General features: G+C 47.5%; 1 protein-coding gene across 3 annotated transcripts in view; it reads left to right on the top strand.

The window, feature by feature from the left end:
* The window catches only part of NOVA2 (NOVA alternative splicing regulator 2), a 68,581-nt gene that overhangs the window by 41,292 nt on the left and 3,087 nt on the right, over positions 1-24,202 (top strand). For 2 of the 3 annotated variants that reach the window (XM_081018957.1, XM_081018958.1), the window contains exon 3: positions 13,011-13,177. In XM_081018957.1, the coding sequence (XP_080875083.1) occupies positions 13,011-13,177 (167 nt within the window). Of the gene's footprint in view, positions 1-3,814; positions 3,957-13,010; positions 13,178-24,202 lie in introns of those variants that run through there. The other variant, XM_081018959.1, reaches the window with a different exon arrangement.

The following is a 24,202-nucleotide window of genomic DNA, read 5'->3' as shown; positions in this document are numbered from 1 at the left end:
CCTGGAAACCACAGTTGGGAAGAGCTCTTCCACTTGTGTCAGATTCCTGCCTTGCAGCGGGTTGGACTAGAAATAATAATAATAATAATAATAATAATAATAATAATAATTTTATATATACCCCGCCCTCCCCAGCCAAGACCGGGCTCAGGGCGGCTAACACCAAATATAAAACAATTGATTGAAATACAGCTTAAAGAATAAGATTAAAATACAACATTAAAACATTAAAATGCAACCTCATTTCAGTGGAAACGCAATCAAAAACTTTTTGGGGGATGAAAACGTCAAGTCTTCACCAAGGCCAACTATCCAGACTGGTCCTACATGGGCCAGAAAAAAGCCAGGGAAGTCCCCAAAGAGGAGTTCCATCACAGAAGGAAAAAGGAAAGAGGGGGAGGGGATCAAGTTGATTCCAAGCCAAAGGCCAGGTGGAACAGCTCTGTCTTACAGGCCCTGCGGAAAGAAATCAGATCCTGCAGGGCCCTGGTCTCATGAGGCAGAGCATTTCACCAGACCGGGGCCAGTGTTGAAAAGGCCCTGGCTCTGGTTGAGGCTAATCTGACTTCCTTAGGGCCCGGGACCACTAGGATGTTGCTATTTATAGACCTTAAGGTCCTCCGTGGGGCATACCGGGAGAGGTACGTGGGTCCTAGGCCGTGAAGGGTGACCCCCTGGGATCCCGTCCAGCTTTACGGTTCTATGATTCTATTTTTAGTAGGCTTCCTGACCATTTGTGATGAAACCCCAGCTGACATGGCGTGTGTGATTTGTGGTGCCTGCAACATTGCAAATATTGACTCCTGTAAGCGCTGACTCCTGGTCATTGGAATGAGCTGTGCGCCTTACAGGCGTCAGCCATCCCCATAACTTGATTTTGACGCAAGCCGTTTCGGGCCCTTCAAAGCAGCGGTCTTTTCTTGTTTGTTTGTAAATACTCAATAAACCATTTCCATTCTTTTATAAAAAGTTTGTTATCTTGGTTTCTTATCCTTCCAGTAAGTTTTGCCAGTTCTGCAAAGTCTGCAAGTTTTTGAATTCATTCTTCCTTTGCTGGGTCTTCTGCTTCTTTTGGGGCAAGTAACATTCTTGCTGCTGCAGTACCATACATAAATAAGTTTCTATACATTTTAGGTACATATATAACCCCCAGCTTTTTTTTTTTTTTTTTACAAAGGTTATTTTAAACATCCTTTTCATTTCATTATATATCATTTCCCAGTAAGCTTTAACCATACTACAAGACCACCACATATGATAAAAAGAATATTCTTTCTTCTTTACATTTCCAACACTTATTCGATTGAGATTTGTATATTTTTGACAACTTACTCAGTGTTAGATACTGTCAATATATCGCTTTCATATGATTTTCTCTTAGACCATAACATGCTGTAAATTTTATATCCATATTCCACCATCGTTCCCATGCTTCCATATTTGAGGTTTTTCTGTGCATGTGGCAAGGTGAAGGAAAGCGGTTTCTGTGAATGGTGGTCCCCATTTCAAATTCTGGCTGAGTTGTGTGTTTTGCACCAGCCAAGACCCATTGCGGATCAGTGTGCCTACACACCCATTGTGGGGGTGAGGGCAAAGCCCTTTCACAGCTCAGTTCAAATCTCACCTGAGCTTCAAACTAAGGAAGTCTGTGTCTCTCAGCTCCCTTCTCTGCGGGATGAAAACACTGGCCTAACCTCGCAGAGCTGTTGTGAGGGCCGCCTGGCGAACATATTGATGGGTTGCGTACAAAATGCTTGGCTACGTGGACATTTATGTTCGACTCACCATATCATCCTCATTAGGAATCGTGTGATCTTTTGATGAATTAAATCTAAGAATTAATGTTAATTCTTGTTGTCGTTTAGTCGTGTCCGACTCTTCGTGACCAGAGCACTCCAGGCACTCCTGTCTTCCACTGCCTCCCATAGTTTGGTCAAACTCATGCTGGTCGCTTCGAGAACACTGTCCAACCATCTCGTCCTCTGTCGTCCCCTTCTCCTTGTGCCCTCCATCTTTCCCAACATCAGGGTCTTTTCCAGGGAGTCTTCTCTTCTCCTGAGGTGGCCAAAGTAGTGGAGCCTCAGCTTCAGGATCTGTCCTTCCAGTGAGCACTCAGGGCTGATTTCCTTCAGAATGGAGAGGTTTGATCTTCTTGCAGTCCATGGGACTCTCAAAAGTTCCTCCAGCACCAGAATTCAAAAGCATCAATTCTTCGGCGATCAGCCTTCTTGATGGTCCAGCTCTCACTTCCATACGTCACTACTGGGAAAACCATAGCTTTAATTAATAATAAATAGGAATGCCTAAAACGAGAGGTAGGGACGTGGGTGGCGCTGTGGTCTAAACTAAGGTTACTAGATTTTTTTCAATGAATCCAGGGACACTTTTCAACTTCAATGGATTTTGTATGGGAACTGTCCCCGGGAAACGGGGACGTATGGTAACCTTAGTCTAAACCACAGAGTCTAAGGCTTGCTGACCGGAAGGTCTGCAGTTCGAATCCCCGCCACGGGGTGAGCTCCCGTTGCTCGGTCCCTGCTCCTGCCAACCTAGCAGTTCAAAAGCACATCAAGTTCAAGTAGATAAAGAGGTACCACTCTGGCGGGAAGGTAAACGGCGTTTCAGTGCGCTGCTCTGGTTCGCCAGAAGCGGCTTAGTCATGCTGGCCACGTAACCTGGAAGCTGTACGCCGGCTCCCTCGGCAAATAAAGCGAGATGAGTGCCGCAACCCCAGAGTCGTCCACGACTGGACCTAACAGTCAGGGGTACCTTTACCTTTACCTTTAAAACGATAGGTGCTCAAGTGAACATCTGCCCCACCCCAGAGACTCTGGCTGAGAATGTAATCCCAGTGGTACCTCAGGTTAAGTACTTAATTCATTCTGGAGGTCCGTTCTTAACCTGAAACTGTTCTTAACCTGAAGCACCACTTTAGCTAACGGGGCCTCCTGCTGCTGCCGTGCCGCCAGAGCACGATTTCTGTTCTCATCCTGAAGCAAAGTTCTTAACCCGAGGTACTATTTCTGGGTTAGCAAAGTCTGTAACCTGAAGCGTATGTAACCTGAAGCGTATGTAACCCAAGGTACCACTGTATATAGAAAGGAGCAAACCCATGATATTTTAGGGAGCAGGCTAGCAGGTGGGGCCCATGACTTACATCATAGGAGCCTACACAACACAAAACACTGTTGCTGTATGTAGGATTTTAAAATGGTTTTTTATCTTATATTTTGGAAATATACATCCAGGGTTTTTTCCTTAAATCTTTTTTTGGGGGGCCCAAGAGAGTGGGGCCCTTAGCTACAGCTTGTTTAGCTTATACGTAAATCCAGCACTGATTGTACACTCTGCACCTGCTCAGAGATAGCCTTTTTCCTTGGTAACCCCCTGGGGTTAAACCCTGGCTTCCTACGCCACGCCTCCCTATCCGAAAAGAAAGCTACTGGGGCTGAAGCCTAGGAGGGCTGGACTTTTTCTAGCTCAGTTCTTGTGTTGTACGCAGACCCTCCTTGCTCAACGGAAGCCAGCTTTCCACCCACCCTTCTTAGCAGGGAGGGGACGAGGCTTTGCTTCTGCTTTGGCGTTTCCCATTTGCCCCGTTGCCCAGGTGACGGTCTCCCTCTCTCCCTCCCTCTTTTTTGCAGAGGAGGGGGCTCCTCTGGTCCCTGGGAAGACAGGCCCTTGAGGCCTGCAGCAGCAGCAGCAGATTGCAAGGTGGTGATGGGGGAAAGGAGGAGGAGGAGGAGGAGGAGGCTGCTGTGGGTTGCCATGGCAACTCTGTGGCAGAGATGTATTGTTGAGGCAGCAGCTATGGGGAAGGCAGGGAGGAGAAGGAGAAGATGCTGGCTTTGGGATGCTGTGTGTGTGTGTGTGTGTGTGTGTGTGTGTGTGTTGTGTTGGAGAATGTGAGCACTCAGCCTTCTGGTATCCATGGTGCTGGCGCTTGGCCTTCTCAGGTGGCCTAAAATATTCCCCGTTTTTTGTTCCTATGTACACACACACACACACACACACACACACACACACACACACAAACCCTCTGATACTTGCTTGCTCACTCTCTCCCCTCAGTCGATGCGGTAAAAGGCAGGCTGCATTTTTATAAATAGCCATCTAAGGACAGGAGTCCAGTCTTTGCTTTTTACGAATCGCAGCAGCCAGCACAATTTTCTAAGGACCAGCTAGCAGGGGAGATGGGACAGAACAGACTTCTGGTTGCAATCGAGGGGCCACCTCCCAGACCCCTGTTTTTGTGCAGACGTTGGGGGCTCCTGGGTACCCCTGGGCTTTTAAACCTGTGATGCAGCCAGCAGCGGCCATCTGCAAGCAATATCTGAGTACAAGAGGCCTTTGTGGCTTCCACCAACTTCAGAGGCCTCTTATTGTAGAAGCAGAACATAGCCTCCATGGCTGTTGTTGTTGTTGTTTACTCGTTTAGTCGTGTCCGACTCTTCGTGACCCCCTGGACCAGAGCACGCCAGGCACGCCTGTCTTCCACTGCCTCCTGCAGTTTGGTCAAACTCATGCTGGTAGCTTCGAGAACACTGTCCCACCATCTTGTCCTCTGTCGTCCCCTTCTCCTTGTGCCCTCCATCTTTCCCAACATCAGGGTCTTTTCCAGGGAGTCTTCTCTTCTCATGAGGTGGCCAAAGTATTGGAGCCTCAGCTTCAGGATCTGTCCTTCCAGTGAGCACCCAGGGCTGATTTCCTTAAGGATGGAGAGGTTTGGTTTTCTTGCAGTCCATGGGACTCTCAAGAGTCTCCTCCAGCACCAGAATTCAAAAGCATCCATTCTTCGGTGATCAGCCTTCTTGATGGTCCAGCTCTCACTTCCATACATCACTACTGGGAAAACCATAGCTTTTACTTAACGGACCTTTGTTGGCAAGGTGATGTCTCTGCTTTTTAAGATGCTCTCTAGGTTTGTCTTTGCTTTTCTCCCAAGAAGCAGGCGTCTTTTAATTTCGTGGCTGCTGTCACCATCTGCAGTGATCATGGAGCCCAAGAAAGTAAAATCTCTCACTGCCTCCATTTCTTCCCCTTCTATTTGCCAGGAGGTGATGGGTCCAGTGGCCATGATATTTGTTTTTTTGATGTTGAGCCTCAGACCATATTTTGCACTCTCCTCTTTCATCCTCATTAAAAGGTTCTTTAATTCCTCCTCACTTTCTGCTATCAGCCTGCATGACTAGTAGCCATCAATAGCCCTCTCCTCCACAAATCTACCCAACCCTCTTTCTTAAAAGAATATACGTTTTCCATAATTTTACAGTTACCATCACTTATCATATAACAACAACAACAATTTATTTGGACTACAAATCCCATCAGACCCTGGAGATGATGGGAGTTGTATTCCAGAACCTCTGAAGGGTAGCAGGTAGGCAAAGGCCTTGATTCTTTGATGCTCCCATCATCAGTAATGGGCCAGAAGGACCAGGGATCTGACTCACTACACAAGGCACCTTCAAGTGCTCATGTGTTACAATTAATAATAATAATAATAATAATAATAATAATAATAATACCCCGTCCATCTGGCCGGGCCTCCCCAGCCACTCTGGGCGGCTTCCAACAGTATATTAAAAACACATCAAACATCAAACATGGAAACTTCCCTAAACAGGGCTGACTTCAGATGCCTTCTAAAAGTCAGATAGTTGTTTATTTCCTTGATATCTGGTGGGAGGGCGTTCCACAGGGCGGGCGCCACTACCGAGAAGGCCCTCTGCCTGGTTCCCTGTAGCTTTGCTTCTCACAATGAGGGAACCGCCAGAAGGCCCTCTGCACTGGACCTCAGCATCCGGGCAGAACGAGGGGGTGGAGACGCTCCTTCAGGTATACTGGGCCTTTGAGGCCGTTTAGGGCTTTAAAGGTCAGCACCAACACTTTGAATTGTGCTCAGAAACGTACTGGGAGCCAATGTAGGTCTTTCAAGACCGGTGTCATGTGGTCTCGGCGGCCGCTCCCAGTCACCAGTCTATATTCTTTGACTTCCCCACACATCCATCCATGGGTCCTTTATGAGCTGCATCTCCTTAATTACCACCCCTCTTCTAGTGGTTTCTACCTGCTGCTCATATATCTAGCCCTACTTGCAAATAATTTGGTTACAGTGGAACCTCGGGTTGCGGATGTAATCCGTGACGGAGGCACGTCCGCAACCCGCAGCGTTCGCAAACAGACGCGGTGCGTCTGCGCAAGCGCGTGACACAATTTAGTGCTTCTGCACTAAAGTGTGCAGAACCCAAAGGGTGTTCATCAATGGTTCCTCTTCATCCTGGAGAAGAGTGACTAGTGGGGTGCCACAAGGTTCTGTCTTGGGCCCGGTCTTATTCAACATCTTTATCAACGACTTGGATGATGGACTCATGGGCATCCTGATCAAATTTGCAGATGACACCAAACTGGGAGGGGTGGCTAACACCCCAGAGGACAGGATCACACTTCAAAATGACCTTGACAGATTAGAGAACTGGGCAAAAACAAACAAGATGAATTTTAACAGGGAGAAATGTAAAGTATTGCACTTGGGCAAAAAAAATGAGAGGCACAAATACAAGATGGGTGACACCTGGCTTGAGAGCAGTACATGTGAAAAGGATCTAGGAGTCTTGGTTGACCACAAACTTGACATGAGCCAACAGTGTGACGCGGCAGCTAAAAAAGCCAATGCAATTCTGGGCTGCATCAATAGGAGTATAGCATCTAGATCAAGGGAAGTAATAGTGCCACTGTATTCTGCTCTGGTCAGACCTCACCTGGAGTACTGTGTCCAGTTCTGGGCACCACAGTTCAAGAAGGACACTGACAAGCTGGAATGTGTCCAGAGGAGGGCAACCAAAATGGTCAAAGGCCTGGAAACGATGCCTTATGAGGAACAGCTAAGGGAGCTGGGCATGTTTAGCCTGGAGAAGAGGAGGTTAAGGGGTGATATGATAGCCATGTTCAAATGTATAAAAGGATGTCACATAGAGGAGGGAGAAAGGTTGTTTTCTGCTGCTCCAGAGAAGCGGACACGGAGCAATGGATCCAAACTACAAGAAAGAAGATTCCACCTAAACATTAGGAAGAACTTCCTGACAGTAAGAGCTGTTCGACAGTGGAATTTGCTGCCAAGGAGTGTGGTGGAGTCTCCTTCTTTGGAGGTCTTTAAGCAGAGGCTTGACAACCATATGTCAGGAGTGCTCTGATGGTGTTTCCTGCTTGGCAGGGGGTTGGACTCGATGGCCCTTGCGGTCTCTTCCAACTCTATGATTCTATGATTCTATGCACGAGCGGCGAAACCCGGAAATAACCCGTTCCGGTACTTCCGGGTTTGCCGTGGTGCACAACCCAAAAACACGTAACCAGAAGCAAACATATCATGAGGTATGACTGTATTATATTTCTTTAAGCATTCACCAAAGTATTCCCACTCCTCTCTTATATCCTGATTCCTTGTCCTTGCAGTCAACATTGCTAATTCTGAATATTCTATTAGCTTGTTCCGCCATTCTTCTTTCATATGACTTTTTTGTCCTTCCACCTTTGAGCATAAATAATTGTGGCCGCTGCCGTTGTGTATAGGAAGAGAGATCAAGTACTTTCTTAGGTATTTCACCCTCTATAATATTCAATAAGATCATCTCTGGGTTTTTGGTTTTGTTTTGGAATGAGAGCTTTAACATCCTTTTTATCTCTGAATATATCATCTCCCAATACTCTTTAGCTTTTTTACAACCCCACCACATGTGTGTGAATGTTCCCACTGTCTCTTCGCCTTTCCAACATAGTTTAGTTCCTTTTTAATGAATTTCTCCAGTCCTTTTAAAGCCATCTCACTTGGTGGCTTTTGCTGCCTCTTCTGGGAAGGAGTCCCATAGTTTAAGAAATATTTCTCCTCCTTGGTGTCTTGTCAGTAGAAACTGACAGGAAGAGGAAGGCCTCTGGCTGTGCAGCAGAGGACACACTTCGCTTGCAGAAAGTCTCAGGTTCTGAGAGAGAGCTCAGTCAGTAGAGGGTGAGAAGCTTATTCTCAGGTTCATGGGTTCGAGCCCCACGTGGTGCAAAATATTCCTGAACTGCAGGGGGGTTGTACTAGATGGCCCTTGTGGTCCCCTCCAGCTCTATGAGTCTGTGATTCAATAGCTGTCCAACTTTGTATAAGGCCTCCCACCCAGAGGAGTGAATGGCTGCCATTTGTCAGAGTGGCCTGGAGGACATCAAGTGAACAGGGGGACTCATTGCCACTGGATGGGATGGGCCTTTCAGGTCTTTTGCTATCTCTTACAGTGGAAGGACCCCCCCTCTCTCTGTGTGTCTCTCCACCCCCCCACCCCGATCTGCCCTGACTGTTGGCACAGTCTTTTCTCTGTGGGCAAATTTCCTTCATTTTTTTTATCGCTAGCCTTATCTTTGGTTAATAGTTTTGCCTCTTTCTTCTTTTTCTGTGGTATTATTGTCTGTAGAGACTTCCTTCATTTTTTAATAGGTTCTCTTTTATCCCCCACCCCCACCCCTCCTGGTATAAAGTGCTTGAAAACCTTTTCTTGTGTTTTCCTGCTTTCCCGGGTTTCTTCAGTAGTGAACCTTTGGTGTGTGTGTTTTCTCCTTGCGCTTTCTTCATCTGGCGTGGCTGCTTGGTGGTGGCCCCCGCGATACTTACCAAGTGCACTACCGTTTTCCTCTTGGGGAATGTCCTTGAGGCTCTGCCCTCTGATTTTTCATCGCCTTTTAGCAAGGGGGAAACATCTCAGAAGCTCCTCAACAGCTCCCACCATACCTGTTAAGCGGGACTGTCAACATTCAAGCTGCATCCTCTCATTTTTCCGCCCTCGGTTTTGTCCGAGGGAACATTTTAAAGGTTTTCTCCCCTTCCTTATTTCCTCCTGCCTTTCAGGGTGTGTGCATGTGTGTTTGAGGGAAACTTCAAAAAAAACTGGAGGTGCAGTAAAGCACTAACTCCTGCTGAGTTTCTGGAGTACAGGGGGTTCAGAAAGGGGAATGGAATTGGTTGTTGTTGTTATTGTTTAGTCGTTTAGTTGTGTCCGACTCTTCATGACCACCTGGACCAGAGCACGCCAGGCACTCCTGTCTTCCACTGCCTCCCGCAGTTTGGTCAAACTCATGCTGGTAGCTTAGAGAACACTATCCAACCATCTCGTCCTCTGTCGCCCCCTTCTCCTTGTGCCCTCCATCTTTCCCAACATCAGGGTCTTTTCCAGGGAGTCTTCTCTTCTCATGAGGTGGCCAAAGTATTGGAGTCTCAGCTTCAGGATCTGTCTTTCCAGTGAGCACTCAGGGCTGATTTCCTTCAGAATGGATAGGTCTGATCTTCTTGCAGTCCATGGGACTCTCAAGAGTCTCCTCCAGCACCATAATTCAAAAGCATCAATTCTTCGGCGATCGGCCTTCTTTATGGTCCAGCTCTCACTTCCAGACATCACTAATAGAATATTCCAAAAGAGGGTGTAGCTGGCTGGAGAGAACCTGGAAGAGAAGCACTCCACACCATACCTTTCTCGCCCTGATCTGGCCACAGTGATTATTGCGACGGCTTGATTATTGTAACTCGCTGTACGCGGGGCTGCCCTTGAAGCTGACCCAGAAACTCCAGTGGGTGCAGAATGCCACGGCGAGGCTCCTTACAGGGTCCTTGCCATGGGATCACATTCATCCAGTGCTTTCCCAACTGCACTGGCTCCCAGTGGAGTACAGGATCAGGTTTAAGGTGCTGGTTTTGACCTTTAAAGCCCTATGCAGCCTAGGACCCTCGTACCTATGGGACCGCCTCTCCTGGTATGCCCCTTAAGGTCCACAAATGACAACAGGTCCCAAGTCACAAGGTGGTTAGATAGGTCTCAACTAGGGCCAGGGCCTTTTCAGTACTGGCCCCGACTTGGCGGAACGCTGTGTCACAAGAAACTAGGGCTCTGTGGGACTTGACATCTTTCCGCAGGGCCTGCAAGACAGAGCTGTTCCGCCTGGCCTTTGGTTTGGACTCGGTCTGACCCTTATGTTTCCCCCCCCTTATGGTTTTGATCCATGGGCTGCTTTTAAAATGAGGCTGCATTTTAAATTGTATTTTAACCTCTATTTCAAATTGTCCCCCTCCCCATTATATTTTTATTGTAATTTTACTGGTGTTAGCTGCCCTGAGCCCGGCTCTGGCCGTCTTGAGGGGCTGGGAGCTGGGGGCACTGTCATACAGTGGTTCTGCTCCTTCCTCCTGGGCCGTGTTCAGAAAGTGGTGGTGGGGGATGAGTGTTCAGACCCCTGGGCTCTCACTTGTGGGGTGCCTCAGGGTTCTGTCCTCTCCCCCATGCTTTTCAACATTTACATGCAGCCGCTGGGAGAGATCATCAGGGGATTTGGGCTGGGTGTTCATCAGTATGCAGATGATACCCAGCTCTACCTCTCTTTTAAATCAGAACCAGTGAAGGCGGTGAAGGTCCTGTGTGAGTGTCTGGAGGCGGTTGGAGGATGGATGGTGGCTAACAGATTGAGGTTGAATCCTGACAAGACAGAAGTACTGTTTTTGGGGGGCAGGAGGTGGGCAGGTGTGGAGGATTCCCTGGTCCTGAATGGGGTAACTGTGCCCCTGAAGGACCAGGTGCGCAGCCTGGGAGTCATTTTGGACTCACAGCTGTCCATGGAGGCGCAGGTCAAATCTGTGTCCAGGGCAGCTGTTTACTAGCTCCATCTGGTACGTAGGTTGAGACCCTATCTGCCTGCGGACTGTCTCACCAGAGTGGTGCATGCTCTGGTTATCTCCCGCTTGGACTACTGCAATGCACTCTACGTGGGGCTACCTTTGAAGGTGACTCGGAAACTACAACTAATCCAGAATGCGGCAGCTAGACTGGTGACTGGGGGCGGCCGCCGAGATCATATAACACCGGTCTTGAAAGACCTACATTGGCTCCCAGTACGTTTCCGAGCACAATTCAAAGTGTTGGTGCTGACCTTTAAAGCCCTAAATGGCCTCGGTCCAGTATACCTGAAGGAGCGTCTCCATCCCATCGTTCTGCCCTGACGCTGAGGTCCAGCGCCAAGGGCCTTCTGGCGGTTCCCTCATTGCGAGAAGCAAAGCTACAGGGAACCAGGCAGAGGGCCTTCTCGGTAGTGGCGCCCGCCCTGTGGAACGCCCTTCCAGCAGATGTCAAAGCGATAAACAACTACCTGACATTCAGAAGACATCTTAAGGCAGCCCTGTTCAGGGAAGTTTTAAACGTGTGATATTTTACTGTATTTTTTGTTTCTATGGAAGCCGCCCAGAGTGGCTGGGGAGGCCCAGCCAGATGGGCGGGGTATAAATAATAAATTATTATTATTATTATAAATAAAATTTATTATTTATTATTATTATAACATTTGCAGTCTGTTAGCATTTGTAGTGCTCAAAGCACGACACCTTTACAGCATTCCCTTCCACTGGGTTCGGTTGTCTCCTTCCTTCTGCCTTGTTCCTTTGTTGTCGTGATAAGGGGAGAGACCATAGACCAGTGACTGAGCCATGCAGCCCTGCCAAACACCTTTCTGTGCTCACCAGAGGAGACAGTACTGACCTAAAGCCTGTCCTGTGGAACTCCCTGCCTAGAGATGCTCACCAGGAACCGTCCCTGCCTTCTTTCAAGTGTCCTCTAAAAACTGGGCCATCTAGCCAGGCCTTCGCAAGATGATTTCCCCCTTTAAACCAGCCAGCATCTACAGTGGTACCTCGCAAGACGAATGCCTCGCAAGACGAAAAACGAGTAAGACGAAAGAGTTTTCCGTTTTTTGAGTCATTCCGCAAGACGAATTTCCCTATGGGCTTGCTTCGCAAGACGAAACGTCTTGCGAGTTCTTGCGAGTTTGTTTCCTTTTTCTTAAAGCCGCTAAGCCGTTAATAGCTGCTAATAGCCGCTAAGCTACTAAGCCGCTAAGCCGCTAATAGCCGTGCTTCGCAGGACGAAAAAACCGCAAGACGAAGAGACTCGCGGAACGGATTAATTTCGTCTTGCGAGGCACCACTGTACTGATGTTTCACGGATCTTTTGAATTAGGTTTTATAGATATTTAAAGACTGGCATTTAAAATTGCATGTCATACGTTGTAAGCGGCCTGGTGATATTTTAAGAAAGAGCGGGTGGTACATTTTCAAATAATTATAAATAAACAAATGGACAATTAGCCCAAACTGGTATAAGGCATCTTCTGTTACTCACTTGCTCGCAGTCTTCTGCACTAAAGTGCCTTCCTCCTATTCCCTTGTCGATCTTCTCCTCCTTACCAGAACACTGTCTGTCTGTCTGTCTGTCTGTCTGTCTGTCTGTTTGTTTGTCTGTCTTACCTTCCATTCCTTGTACCCTCCTTCTTTCAGCTGAGAGAATAAATAATAAATAATAAATAATAATAATAATAATAATAAATATTTATACACCGCCCTTCCCGGTTTAAAAACTGGGCTCAGTTTTTAACTGACAGCTAACAGCAAATACAGTGGTACCTCGGGTTAAGTACTTAATTCGTTCTGGAGGTCTGTTCTTAACCTGAAACTGTTCTTAACCTGAAGCACCACTTTAGCTAATGGGGCCTCCTGCTGCCACCGCCGCACGATTTCTGTTCTCATCCTGAAGCAAAATTCTTAACCTGAGGTACTATTTCTGGGTTAGCGGAGTCTGTAACCTGAAGAGTCTGTAACCTGAAGCGTATGTAACCTGAGGTACCACTGTATGAAAGACTGATTAAAATACGACTTAAAAACAGCATAAAACAGCATAGAATACAACATAAAATGCAGCATCAATATCAACAAAATTCTGAAATTCAGGGGTTATTTTCTTGGCGGGAAACAAAACAACAACAACAAAAACCAAGTCAGTAGACACCGAATGATCACCAGGGCTAACTGGCCAAGTTGGTCCTACTAGGGCCAGCAAGGAGACCAGGGAGACCCAAGCCTCAGGCCAGCCCCACCTGTGGGGTCATCATCCTGCACCCCCCCAACTCCATTTAAAAACCTCTCAATTGTTTTCTCCCCAATGCAGGGACCACGGAGCGCGTGTGTCTGGTTCAAGGCACAGCAGAAGCCCTCAACGCCGTCCACAACTTCATTGCCGAAAAGGTCCGGGAGATCCCCCAGTCTGTAGTGAAGCCGGAATCGGTCAATATCCTGCAGCCTCAGACAACTATGAATCCTGACCGAGCCAAGCAGGTGAGCGAGCGCGGGAGCCAATCGCTTGTTTGTTAGAGGGGTTGGGAGCTGGGAGCTTCAGGTAAAGGGACCCCTGACCATTAGGTCCAGTCGTGGCCGACTCTGGGGTTGTGGCGCTCATCTCGCTTTATTGGCCGAGGGAGCCGGCGTACAGCTTCCGGGTCATGTGGCCAGCATGACTAAGCCGCTTCTGGCGAACCAGAGCAGCGCACGGAAACGCCGTTTACTTTCCCGTCGGAGCGGTACCTATTTATCTACTTGCACGGGTGTGCTTTCGAACTGCTAGGTTGGCAGGAGCAGGGACCGAGCAACGGGAGCTCACCCCGTTGCGGGGATTCGAACCGCCAAACTTCTGATCGGCAAGCCCAAGAGGCTCAGTGGTTTAGACCACAGCGCCACCCGCATCCCCTTTCCGCTAAGTTAAAACGGTAAAGGGACCCCTGATCATTAGGTCCAGTCGTGACCAACTCTGGGGTTGCGGCGCTCATCTCGCTGTATTGGCCGAGGGAGCCGACGTACAGTTCCGGGTCATGTGGCCAGCATGACTAAGCCGCTTCTGGCGAACCAGAGCAGCGCACGGAAACGCCGTTTACCTTCCCGCCGGAGCGGTACCTATTTATCTACTTGCACTCTGACGTGCTTTCAAACTGCTAGCTTAGCAGGAGCAGGGACCGAGCAACGGGAGTTCACCCCGTCGCGAGGATTCGAACCGCCGACCTTCTGATCGGCAAGCCCTAGGCTCTGTGGTTTAACCCACAGCGCCACCCGCGTCCCTGGGAGCTTCAGAGCGCCCCTTAAAAATTATAAGGGAATCTCAGCTGGATCAGGCCAGCCTGTTTCAGAGGCAGGGAACCTTAGTCCTGGGTGCCAAATGTGGCAGCCCCCTGGGATCACCTATCTGAGGGTTGCCATAGCTCACAAAGCGAAATCCAGACAGAAAGTCGTTGACTTTTTCGGACAGAGCTGTTGAGCTTTTTAGTTTAGTGATGGCCGAAGCTGACCAAATGAGCTATTTTTAAGGAAATTCATCGCAAATTTCAAGGAGTTTCAAGGAAATTCACTAGATTCCCTCTCCCCACACCCACCGCTGACCCTAATTCACACCCCAAGTATTTTTTGCCTGGCTGGAATGTATCCTTCAACTCTGACAACAGCCCTTGCTTGTCTGGATTAAGGAAAGAGGGCTGTTTGCGTGTGTGTAGAAATCAGCTTACTGTGCAAACGTGAAAATGGACATTCCTTTCCCCTTCCACTGTTGGCTCTGGCCCCACCCAGACTTTCATGTGGCCCTCAAAAGGTCGTCTAAAAGAAAATTCGGCCCTCAGGCTTTTCCACGTTCCCTAGCCCCAGGCTTTCCCCACATCCTCTGTTTGATAGTTCCCACCAGAAGAAGAACACAAAGGCAACAGACCATCCCCAGCAGCTGGTATTGCATTTCATTTCACTTTTAATTTGTACGCCCCCTTTCTGTGTTACTATACGCAAGGCAGTATACAAGCTGGAGAAACAAGAACGATCACAAGCCATAAGGCAATGTGGTCCAATACAAGAAAAGCCACAATGAAAACATAACTTTACAATACGCAATGTCTCTCGGATTAAAGCCATGTTGAGTAGTCCATTGGAAATGAACAGAACCCAGTGGCATCAAATATCAGCATGTCATAAACGGAAATTCATTCTTCGCCACTGCGATAAATAATTGCTAAACTGTGATCAATAAAACAGAACGGCAAGTCACAATGCATAAAATACCACAATGCGTACAAAACCATGTAAAAAGATCAAATTGAGAAACAAAGACACACAACTTAGAAAATAATAATAAATAATAATAATAATAATAATAATAATAATAATAATTTTAAAATCCCTGAACTCTATAAGACCCAGATCTGCCATCCCGTCTCCACTCGGAACTGACAAGGCCATCCATTGAGCCTTCATGGACTGATAAAGGACAGGGCTCTGTTTATACAGCTGGGTCATGAGTTTGCACAGCTCAAGCTAATGGATTTTAGTTAATGGATTCTTGAAGAAGCAAATTGGGAATTTTGGGGCCTGGTTCGGGTGACTGCACAGTCATGTTTGGGTAACCTGTTCCTTCAACAATGCGTAAAATACCACAAAGCATACAAAACCATGTAAAAAGATCAAATTGAGAAACAAAGACACACAACTTAGAAAATAATAATAATAATAATAATAATATCCCTGAACTCTCTTCTTAGCTGCTTCCGCCATTCATAAGAATGGTCTGGGAAAGGTTCTCAGGTTCTGGAGGGTGGGGCAAGGCAGGTGGAAAAAGCCATTACATTATGGCCAGCAAAAAGTCTTTCTGCACAGAGAGAGTATTTGCAGTGGTAGAGGTTCCATTCTGAATATAGAGGTTCCATTTAGCAGTAATAGCTAATGGCTATGTGACAGAACCCAATCTCCGTAAGTGTCTGAGCCTTCTTCTTCGGCTGATGTGATGATATATATTTTTTTAGGGGGGGGAAATGAGGTTGGGTCAAATAGCAGCGAAGGGCTTTCTACCTGAACACGTGGGAAACTTGAAATGACAGTTCGAAGGAGTTCCGAATTTGGTAAATTTCTTAAAACTGAAAATTTTGCCGTGACTCTCAGTCACATTTCACATTGGGATTCTACTTGCCCATTTTGGGGGGGGGGGGGAACGCTTCTTTAACAATATCAATTCCAGTTGAATTAAAAATGTAAGGTACATAGGCTTCTGCCTTGAATTTTAGCACTCATTATTGTTCGCCTTTGCAAAATTGCCCAGGCGAAGAACAATGAAAACATTAACAACCTGAAAGCAAAATGGATCTATTTGCTGTTGTTTTTTTAAAAAATATATCATCTATCTATCATCTATCTATCATCTATCTAGCTAGCTATCATCTCTCTCTCTCTCTCTCTCTCTCTCTCTCTCTCTCTCTCTCATCTATAACTATCATCTATCTATCTATCTATCATCTATCTATCTATCACCTATCTGTCTATCATCTAGCTAGCTATCATCTCTCTCTCTCTAATCTATATCATCTATCTATCTATGTATCTAATCTATCATCTATATCTATCTATCTATCTATCTATCTATCTATCTACCTATCTATCATTCTCTCTCTCTCTCTCTCTCTCTCTCTCTATATATATATATATCATCTATCTATCTATCTATCTATCTATCTATCTATCTATCTATCATCTAGCTAGCTAGCTATCATCTCTCTCTCTCTCTCTAATTTATATCTATCTATCAATCATCTATCTATCATCTATCGATCATTCTCTCTCTCTCTCTATCATCTATCTATCTATCTATCATCTATCATCTATCTATCTATCTATCTATCTATCTATCTATCATCTATCATCTATCATCTATCATCTCTCTCTCTCTAATCTATATCTATCATCTATCTATCTATCATCTATCATCTATCTATCTATCTATCTATCTATCTATCTATCTATCTATCTCTATATATCTATATCTATATTATCTATCAAGGGTGCTGATAGCATGCAGGAAGACTGCATTTATATTTCCCCCAATAGACCCTTTCCTCTTAACCAAGGGAGGGTTTGGCTAAAAAGAGCCCTGGTGGGGGTGGGGGTGTCTTTCTCCCACTTGAGGTTGTTGTGTGTGCAAGAGGCTGGCCCGTCCGACAGCTTTCCATTGTCAGTCGGTTGTGCCGTTGCCATGGCACAGCGAAGGGAAGGTGGCTTTGGGCTGAAAGCTGAAAACAAGGATTATGACAGAGGGAGGGTTGGGCGGGGGGGGGGAGGATATGGAAGGGAGAGTTTATGTGGCTGGTAGAATAAGGGACAATGAAACAGGAATCCTGTCACCCCTGACAGCCGAGGAAGGGTCTTTTCTTGAGAAGCTGGGAGGGAATGCCTCCCCCACCCACAAAAAAATGTTCACATCTGTCTTATGCCAAGTCGGGCTAGCCCAGCAAGCAGAGTTGAGACTAGAAGACGCCTGGTTTTATTTGCTTATTTCATTTGAAGCATTTCATGCGCCTTTGAGAAGGTTCTCAGGGGTGGCTGACGAACACAATGATACCCGGTTTGTTTGGCGTCGAACATATAGGAAAAGAAAAGAAAAGAAAATGCAACTAAATGAAAATGAAAATTTTCATGCAAAATAGAAATGTGAGCTGTTTCATTCACAACCCCTAGAAAAAATAATGGCTATTACTGGTGCTGGTGGATAGTAAAATTATTTCAAATGTTTGTTTTAAATATCAGGGTATTGTCCTTGATGTCTTAGGATAGTCTCATTTAAAGCTGAACAAGTACCGTATTTTTCGCCCTATAGGACGCACTTTTCCCCCTCCAAAAATGAAGGGGAACTCTGTGTGCGTCCTATGGGGCGAATACAGGCTTTCGCTGAAGCTTGGAGAGCGAGAGGGGTCGGTGCGCACCGACCCCTCTCGCTCTCCAGGCTTCAGGAAGCTATCAGCAAGCCTGGGGAGCCCGCGGGAGTTCCCACAGGGCTCCCTACGCTGCGGATAGCAGCCTGCCGCCCGGCGCGCTGGGCGCCCTGAAGCAGAGTGCCCCGCGCTTCAGGCAGACATCGGCCAGCCCCACAAGCTCGGGGGACAGCGGGGAGGCGGAGCGCCGCCATACCGCTGTTCCCCAACCTGGTTTGGTTTCCCCAACCTGGTTTTGGGGGGGAAATAAAGGGAAAAAAAATTTCCTTTATTTCCCCCCAAAAAAACTAGGTGCGTCCTATGGGACGGAGCATCCTATGGGACGAAAAATACGGTAACTAAGATTTTTAAAAAGAAAAGGATTGAAGGCCTTGACAGAAATGGCAAAGGAGGGGAAACGGGCTCAGTGTCCTTTGAACACATAAAGTCTCTGGTTTAATTTCCAGCAGCACCTCACCAAGTAATAATAATAATAATAATAATAAATTTTATTTATATCCCGCCCTCCCCAGCCGAAGCCGGGCTCAGAGCGGCTAACAACAGTAAAACGATAAAACATTCTAAAATCATTTCATTATAAAATTAATTCCAATCAAATTAATGGCAACCATTGGGCTAGAAGTTCTGTGAGGATTGCCAAAGTTGGGAGTCAGACTGTGCCCTGGCCGAAGGCCTGGTGGAACAGCTCTGTCTTGCAGGCCCTGCGGAAAGATGTCAAGTCCCGCAGGGCCCTAGTCTCTTGTGACACCAGATCAGTAGGGCTGATCATGTCTCCTTTGAAAGCCTGCAGGAGAGCTGTTGCCAGTCAGAGAAGACAGCACTGGGGTAGATGGAGCGCTGCAATTTGACATGGTCCCTAGGAGAGGTCAGCCTAATGACTAGAGCAGAAGCAGCAAGGCGTCAGTCTGAACGGCTACCTGCAAGGATGTCACAGCAAGGATTTCATGAGAGACTAATTTTAGCACTAAAGTATCTGGAAATAGGACACAAATTGGGGCAGGTCGCTCAGAGTGCTTATGAGTTAAACTAGCGGATGAGGACTGATGCCCTTCCAAAGGTAGAAGGGATGCTTCTGTCTGGGGGTCTACAAATTTGGCCGGGCCATTGCGGCCAACCCCAGATTACTGGTCAGCAGAACACTACACCCCTCCCCAAATATTTGGCAGCCTTGTTCCTGGTTACAGTCGTAACTTGGTTTCCAAACAGCTTAGTTCTTGAACGTTTCGGCTCCCGGATGCCGCAAACCCGGACACCAGAGGTCCTCTGGCTGGGTCGGGATGACATGGGGTTGGGGAACCAACTTCCATCTCTTGCGGGGGCTCACTTAGTGCCAGCGCCTTCTGTCAAGAGCTTGGGTGTAACCTTCGACGCCTCCCTTTCCATGGAGGCGCAGGTTGCAGCCACAGCAAAGGTGGCATTTTTCCATCTCCGCTGTATTAAGCAGTTGGTCCCTTACCTCTCTCGCCCTGACCTAGCCACTGTGATCCATGCGACGGTCACCTCCAGGCTTGATTATTGTAACTCGCTCTACGTGGGGCTGCCCTTGAAGCTGACCCAGAAACTCCAGCGGGTGCAGAATGCCGCGGCGAGGCTCCTTACGGGGTCCTTGCTGCAGGATCACATTCACCCAGTGCTTTACCAACTGCACTGGCTCCCAGTGGAGTACAGGGTCAGGTTTAAGGTGCTGGTTTTGACCTTTAAAGCCCTATGCAGCCTAGGACCCTCGTACCTATGGGACTGCCTCTCCTGGTATGCCCCGCGGAGGACCTTAAGGTCCACAAATGACAACAGGTCCCAAGTCGCAAGGTGGTTAGATTGGTCTCAACTAGGGCCAGGGCCTTTTCAGTACTGGCCCCGACTTGGCAGAACGCTGTGTCACAAGAAACTAGGGCTCTGTGGGACTTGACATCTTTCCTCAGGGCCTGCAAGACAGAGCTGTTCTGCCTGGCCTTTGGTTTGGACTCAGTCTGACCCTTATGTTTTCCCTCCCCTATGGTTTTGATCCATGGGCTACTTTTAAAATGAGGCTGCATTTTAAATTGTTTTGTTTTGTTTTTTCCCCCTATTATGTTTTTATTGTAATTTTAATGGTGTTAGCCGCCCTGAGCCCAGCTCTGGCCGGGGAAGGCGGGGTATAAATTATTATTATTATTATTATTATTATTATTATTATTATTATTATTGATAGATGGGGAAGGAAGGAAGGAAGGAAATTGTCCTCTTCAATAGTGCCTTCAAAGCATGCTGTCACCTGGAGATAGTCGAGGCATCCCCAAACTTACCCATCCAGCTGCTTTGGGACCACAGTTCCCATCATCCCTGACCACTGGTCTTGTTAGCTAGAGATGATGGGAGTTGTAGTACCAAAACAGCTGGAGGGCCGAGTTAGGGGATGCCTGAAATATTCCATCATCTGTCTCCCCAGCTTCAAACTCCTTTCTTTTTGCACTCATTGCATTTGTGCCTGGGGTGGGGGCAGCGGGGGGCACATACAGTGATGACCAGAATTGTGGAGCTTTGTTAATGTCATCTGGGTCAGGTTTTCTGCCCCCAGGAGTGCTCTTTGACCACAGGAGTGTCTTCAACATCTATTTTCAGAGCTGGCCGGGTCCTCCTGCCTGGAGGAGACAATTCACAGATTACATGGCTTTCCCCTGAGTTCGGGTAAAGCACCCGGCTGCCAGCAGAGAAAGACTTTCTCCTCTGGTTCCCTGCTCTCTCCCAGTCCCCTTGCCACTAATCCAGCGCCCTTGCTCTCTGGGTTGGACGAGGCGACGGATATCGGGAGGTGCCTGTCGCTCGATTACATAAGAGCATTTCCTTGCTAAATCTGGACGGCTTTCTGCTTTCTCGGCGGTTATGTAAAGGCATTGGGGTGGCCGGGGTTGAGAAGACCCCTCCCTCTCCGTCAGAAAGCCCCTGAAGCCATCTCTGCGAACACCCACTCTTCCACCCCCTCCCTCTCCGCCCCATGTGCCAACTTTCCTCGCATCATCTTCGGCTGCTGCCTTCCAACCGTTCGGCAAAGTCTGTTGAAATCTCCAAAACCAGAGCAGGCTTACTGGAAAGGAAGCCCAAAATCAGGGGTCAGCAAGCTTTTTCAGCAGGTCCACTGTCCCTTAGACCTTGTGGGGGACCGGACTATATTTTTTTTGGGGGGGGGGGGAATGAACGAATTCCTATGTCCCGCAAATAACCCAGAGCTGCATTTTAAATAAAAGCACACATTCTGCTCATGTAAAAACACCAGGCAGGCCCCACAAATAACCCAGAGATGCATTTTAAATAAAAGGGCACATTCTACTCATGTAAAAACATGCTGATTCCCGGACCCTCCGTGGGCCGGATTGAGAAGGTGATTGGGCCGGATCCGGCCCCCGGGCCTTAGTTTGCCTTTGTTGTTGTTGTTTAGTCGTATAGTCGTGTCCGACTCTTCGTGACCCCATGGACCAGAGCACGCCATGCACTCCTGTCTTCCACTGCCTCCCGCAGTTTGGTCAAACTCATGCTGGTAGCTTTGAGAACACTGTCCAACCATCTTGTCCTCTGTCGCCCCCTTCTCCTTGTGCCCTCCATCTTTCCCAACATCAGGGTCTTTTCCAGGGAGTCTTCTCTTCTCATGAGGTGGCCAAAGTATTGGAGCCTCAGCTTCAGGATCTGTCCTTCCAGTGAGCACTCAGGGCTGATTTCCTTAAGAATGGATAGGTCTGATCTTCTTGCAGTCCATGGGACTATCAAGAGTCTCCTCCAGCACCAGAATTCAAAAGCATCACTTCTTCGGCGATCAGACTTCTTTAGGGTCCAGCTCTCACTTCCATACCCATGCGCAAAATGCTTGTCTTGTTCTCCCACACATTTCATGGCATGTCCTCTCCTTCCTTGCCCCTCGCTCTTTATTTTGGGGTATAATTCTGCATAAGAACGGAATGCGGTATTGCCTGCACAGCTACTCAGAATTAATCTCCCTTTCGTTGTTATTATTTTAATGAGAAAAGGCAAGCTTCTGGATTTCATGGTTGTGAAAATCTGTTAGGTTGGTTGGGAGCAGCGCCTGTAGGAATCTCAGAAGCCAGTGGAGTTACTGAATAAAATTTTGGGAGAGGGCCTTAACTCCTTGGAAGATTACTTATACCCCGCCCATCTGGCTGGGTTTCCCCAGCCACTCTGGGCAGCTTCCAACAAAATATTACAAACACGATAAAACATCAGACATTAAAAACTTGCCTAAACAAGGCTGCCTTCTAAAAGTCAGATAGTTGTTTATTTTCTTTACATCTGATGGGAGGGCATTCTACAGGGTGGGCGCCACTACCGAGAAGGCCCTGTGCCTGGTTCCCTGTAACCTCACTTCTCGCAGTGAGGGAACCACCAGAAGACCCTCGGCGCTGGACCTCAGTGTCCGGGCTGAACGATGGGGGTGGAGATGCTCCTTCAGGTATATTTGGCCGAGGCCGTTTAGGGCTTTAAACACTTTGAATTGAGCACCAACAATTTGAATTGTGCTCGGAAACCTACTGGGAGCCAATGTAGGTCTTTCAGGACTGGTGTTATATGGTCCTGGTGGCTGCTCCCAGTCACCAGTCTAGCTGCCGCCTCCTGGATTAGTTGCAGTTTCTGGATCACCTTCAAAGGTAACCCCACACAGAGCGAATTGCAGCAGTCCAAGCAGGAGATAAGTAGAGCATGCACCACTCTAGTGAGACAGTCTGCGGGCAGGAAGGGTCTCAGCCTGCGTACCAGATGGAGCTGGCAGACAGCTACCCTGGACACAGAATTGACCTGCGCCTCCATGGACAGCTGTGAGTCCTAGGCTGCATATTTCATGTAGGTTCCAGAATTTGATTCCCAAGGGGAGTCAGAATTCTGATTCTCCTTTCCCCTCTTTTCTTCTTAGCTCAGAGCCCTGGCTGTAAGCAGAGCAGGTTAAGAGCAGTGGACTCGTAATCTGGTGAACTGGGTTCACTTCCCCGCTCCTCCACATGCAGCTGCTGGGTGTCCTTGGGCTAGTCATACTTTTTTGAAGTCTCTCAGCCTCACTCACCTCACAGAGTGTTTGTTGTGGGGAAGGAGGGGAAAGGAGATTGTTAGCTGCTTTGAGACTCCTTAGGGTAGTGATAAAACGGGATATCAAATCCAAACTCTTCTTCTTCTTCTTCTTCTTCTTCTTCTTCTTCTTCTTCTTCTTCTTCTTCGTGTGTGTGCATGCCTCAGTTTCTCCTAAGGCTAGGATAAAGGTAAAGGGACCCCTCACCATTAGGTTCAGTCGTGGCCGACTCTGGGGTTGCGGCGCTCATCTCGCTTTACTGGCCAAGGGAGCCGGTGTACAGCTTCTGGGTCTTGTGGCCGGCATGACTAAGCCGCTTCTGGCAAACCAGAGCAGCGCATGGAAACGCCGTTTACCTTCCCGCCGGAGTGGTACCTATTTATCTACTTGCACTGGTGTGCTTTCGAACTGCTAGGTTGGCAGGAGCAGGGACCGAGCAACGGGAGCTCCCCCCCATCGCGGGAATTCGAACCGCCGACCTTCTGATTGGCAAGCCCTAAGCTCAGTGGTTTAACCCACAGCGCCACCCGCCACCGGCTAGGTTGCCTGGAGCCAAATCCAGGCTGTCTCACTTTAACTCCTGGATAGCTCAGTTGGTTAGCGCATCGTGGTGATAATGCGGGATATATGGGACAGGTGTATTATTATTGCATTACAGGAGCTTTGATTCGATGATCCCTGGGGTCCCTTCCTATGAATCCTTCTACAAATATATGAATGCAATAACTCCAACTCATAAAAGCACAGGGAAAGAAACCACTGGTGACCTAGAACAGTCTCACGCTGGGTGCTCCTGGAAGAATCTGGGTTTCCCCTCCTTCAGGAGCTATTAGGGTAGTTGGGTGAACACAACCCCCCTGAACTTGCTGGACCCAACTTTTCCTGAGAGCAGATGAAGACCAGCATTTGAATGTGAGGGTTGGGGGCTGTTGCTCTCCGTGGTGCTGAATAATCTCCTTCCTTTGCACTGATAGACTATATGCATTTCCCCCCCCTGGATGGCAAATAAGGTCACGGCGGGGAAAGTTCATAAATACATAAATAAGGAGGGGTGGAGTTTGTGGAATTAATGGCAGGCAGGTGAGTTAGGACTTCAGTCTTTAGGAAAGCATAGAAAACCACGACGGTGCCTTCCTTGTAGAGCTTTCATCAGATTCTGAAGGTGAATCTCTTTACCGTGGCCGCTGAGGTATATTTGCAGGTTTTAAAATGCAAATTGTTCTAACTGATTTGAATATTATTATTATTATTATTTTTATTATATTGTTGTAACCGACTCTTGGGACCTTATGGTGATGATTTTTTAAAAATAATTTTCATTTGATTTTTCAAATATAGATTCATAACAAAACCAAATACCTCTCCCTATATAGAGATTTCTCTGAATCTCGAGACCTCCGCCCATGTCAGCGTTTTCAACCGCATATAATATCAAATCTATATTTTATATCCATCCATATTCTCCATAGAGTTTGTTACATTACAAGTGAGATTAAAATCCTGCTCATGTTTTCATCTGCTTACAGTGGTCTC

The sequence above is a fragment of the Podarcis pityusensis genome (assembly GCF_964106645.2).
Source record: "Podarcis pityusensis genome assembly, chromosome: 8".
In the NCBI taxonomy this organism is placed as follows: domain Eukaryota; kingdom Metazoa; phylum Chordata; class Lepidosauria; order Squamata; family Lacertidae; genus Podarcis; species Podarcis pityusensis.
Note: the sequence above shows the minus strand (reverse complement) of the source record. Positions and strands in the feature narration are given on the sequence as shown.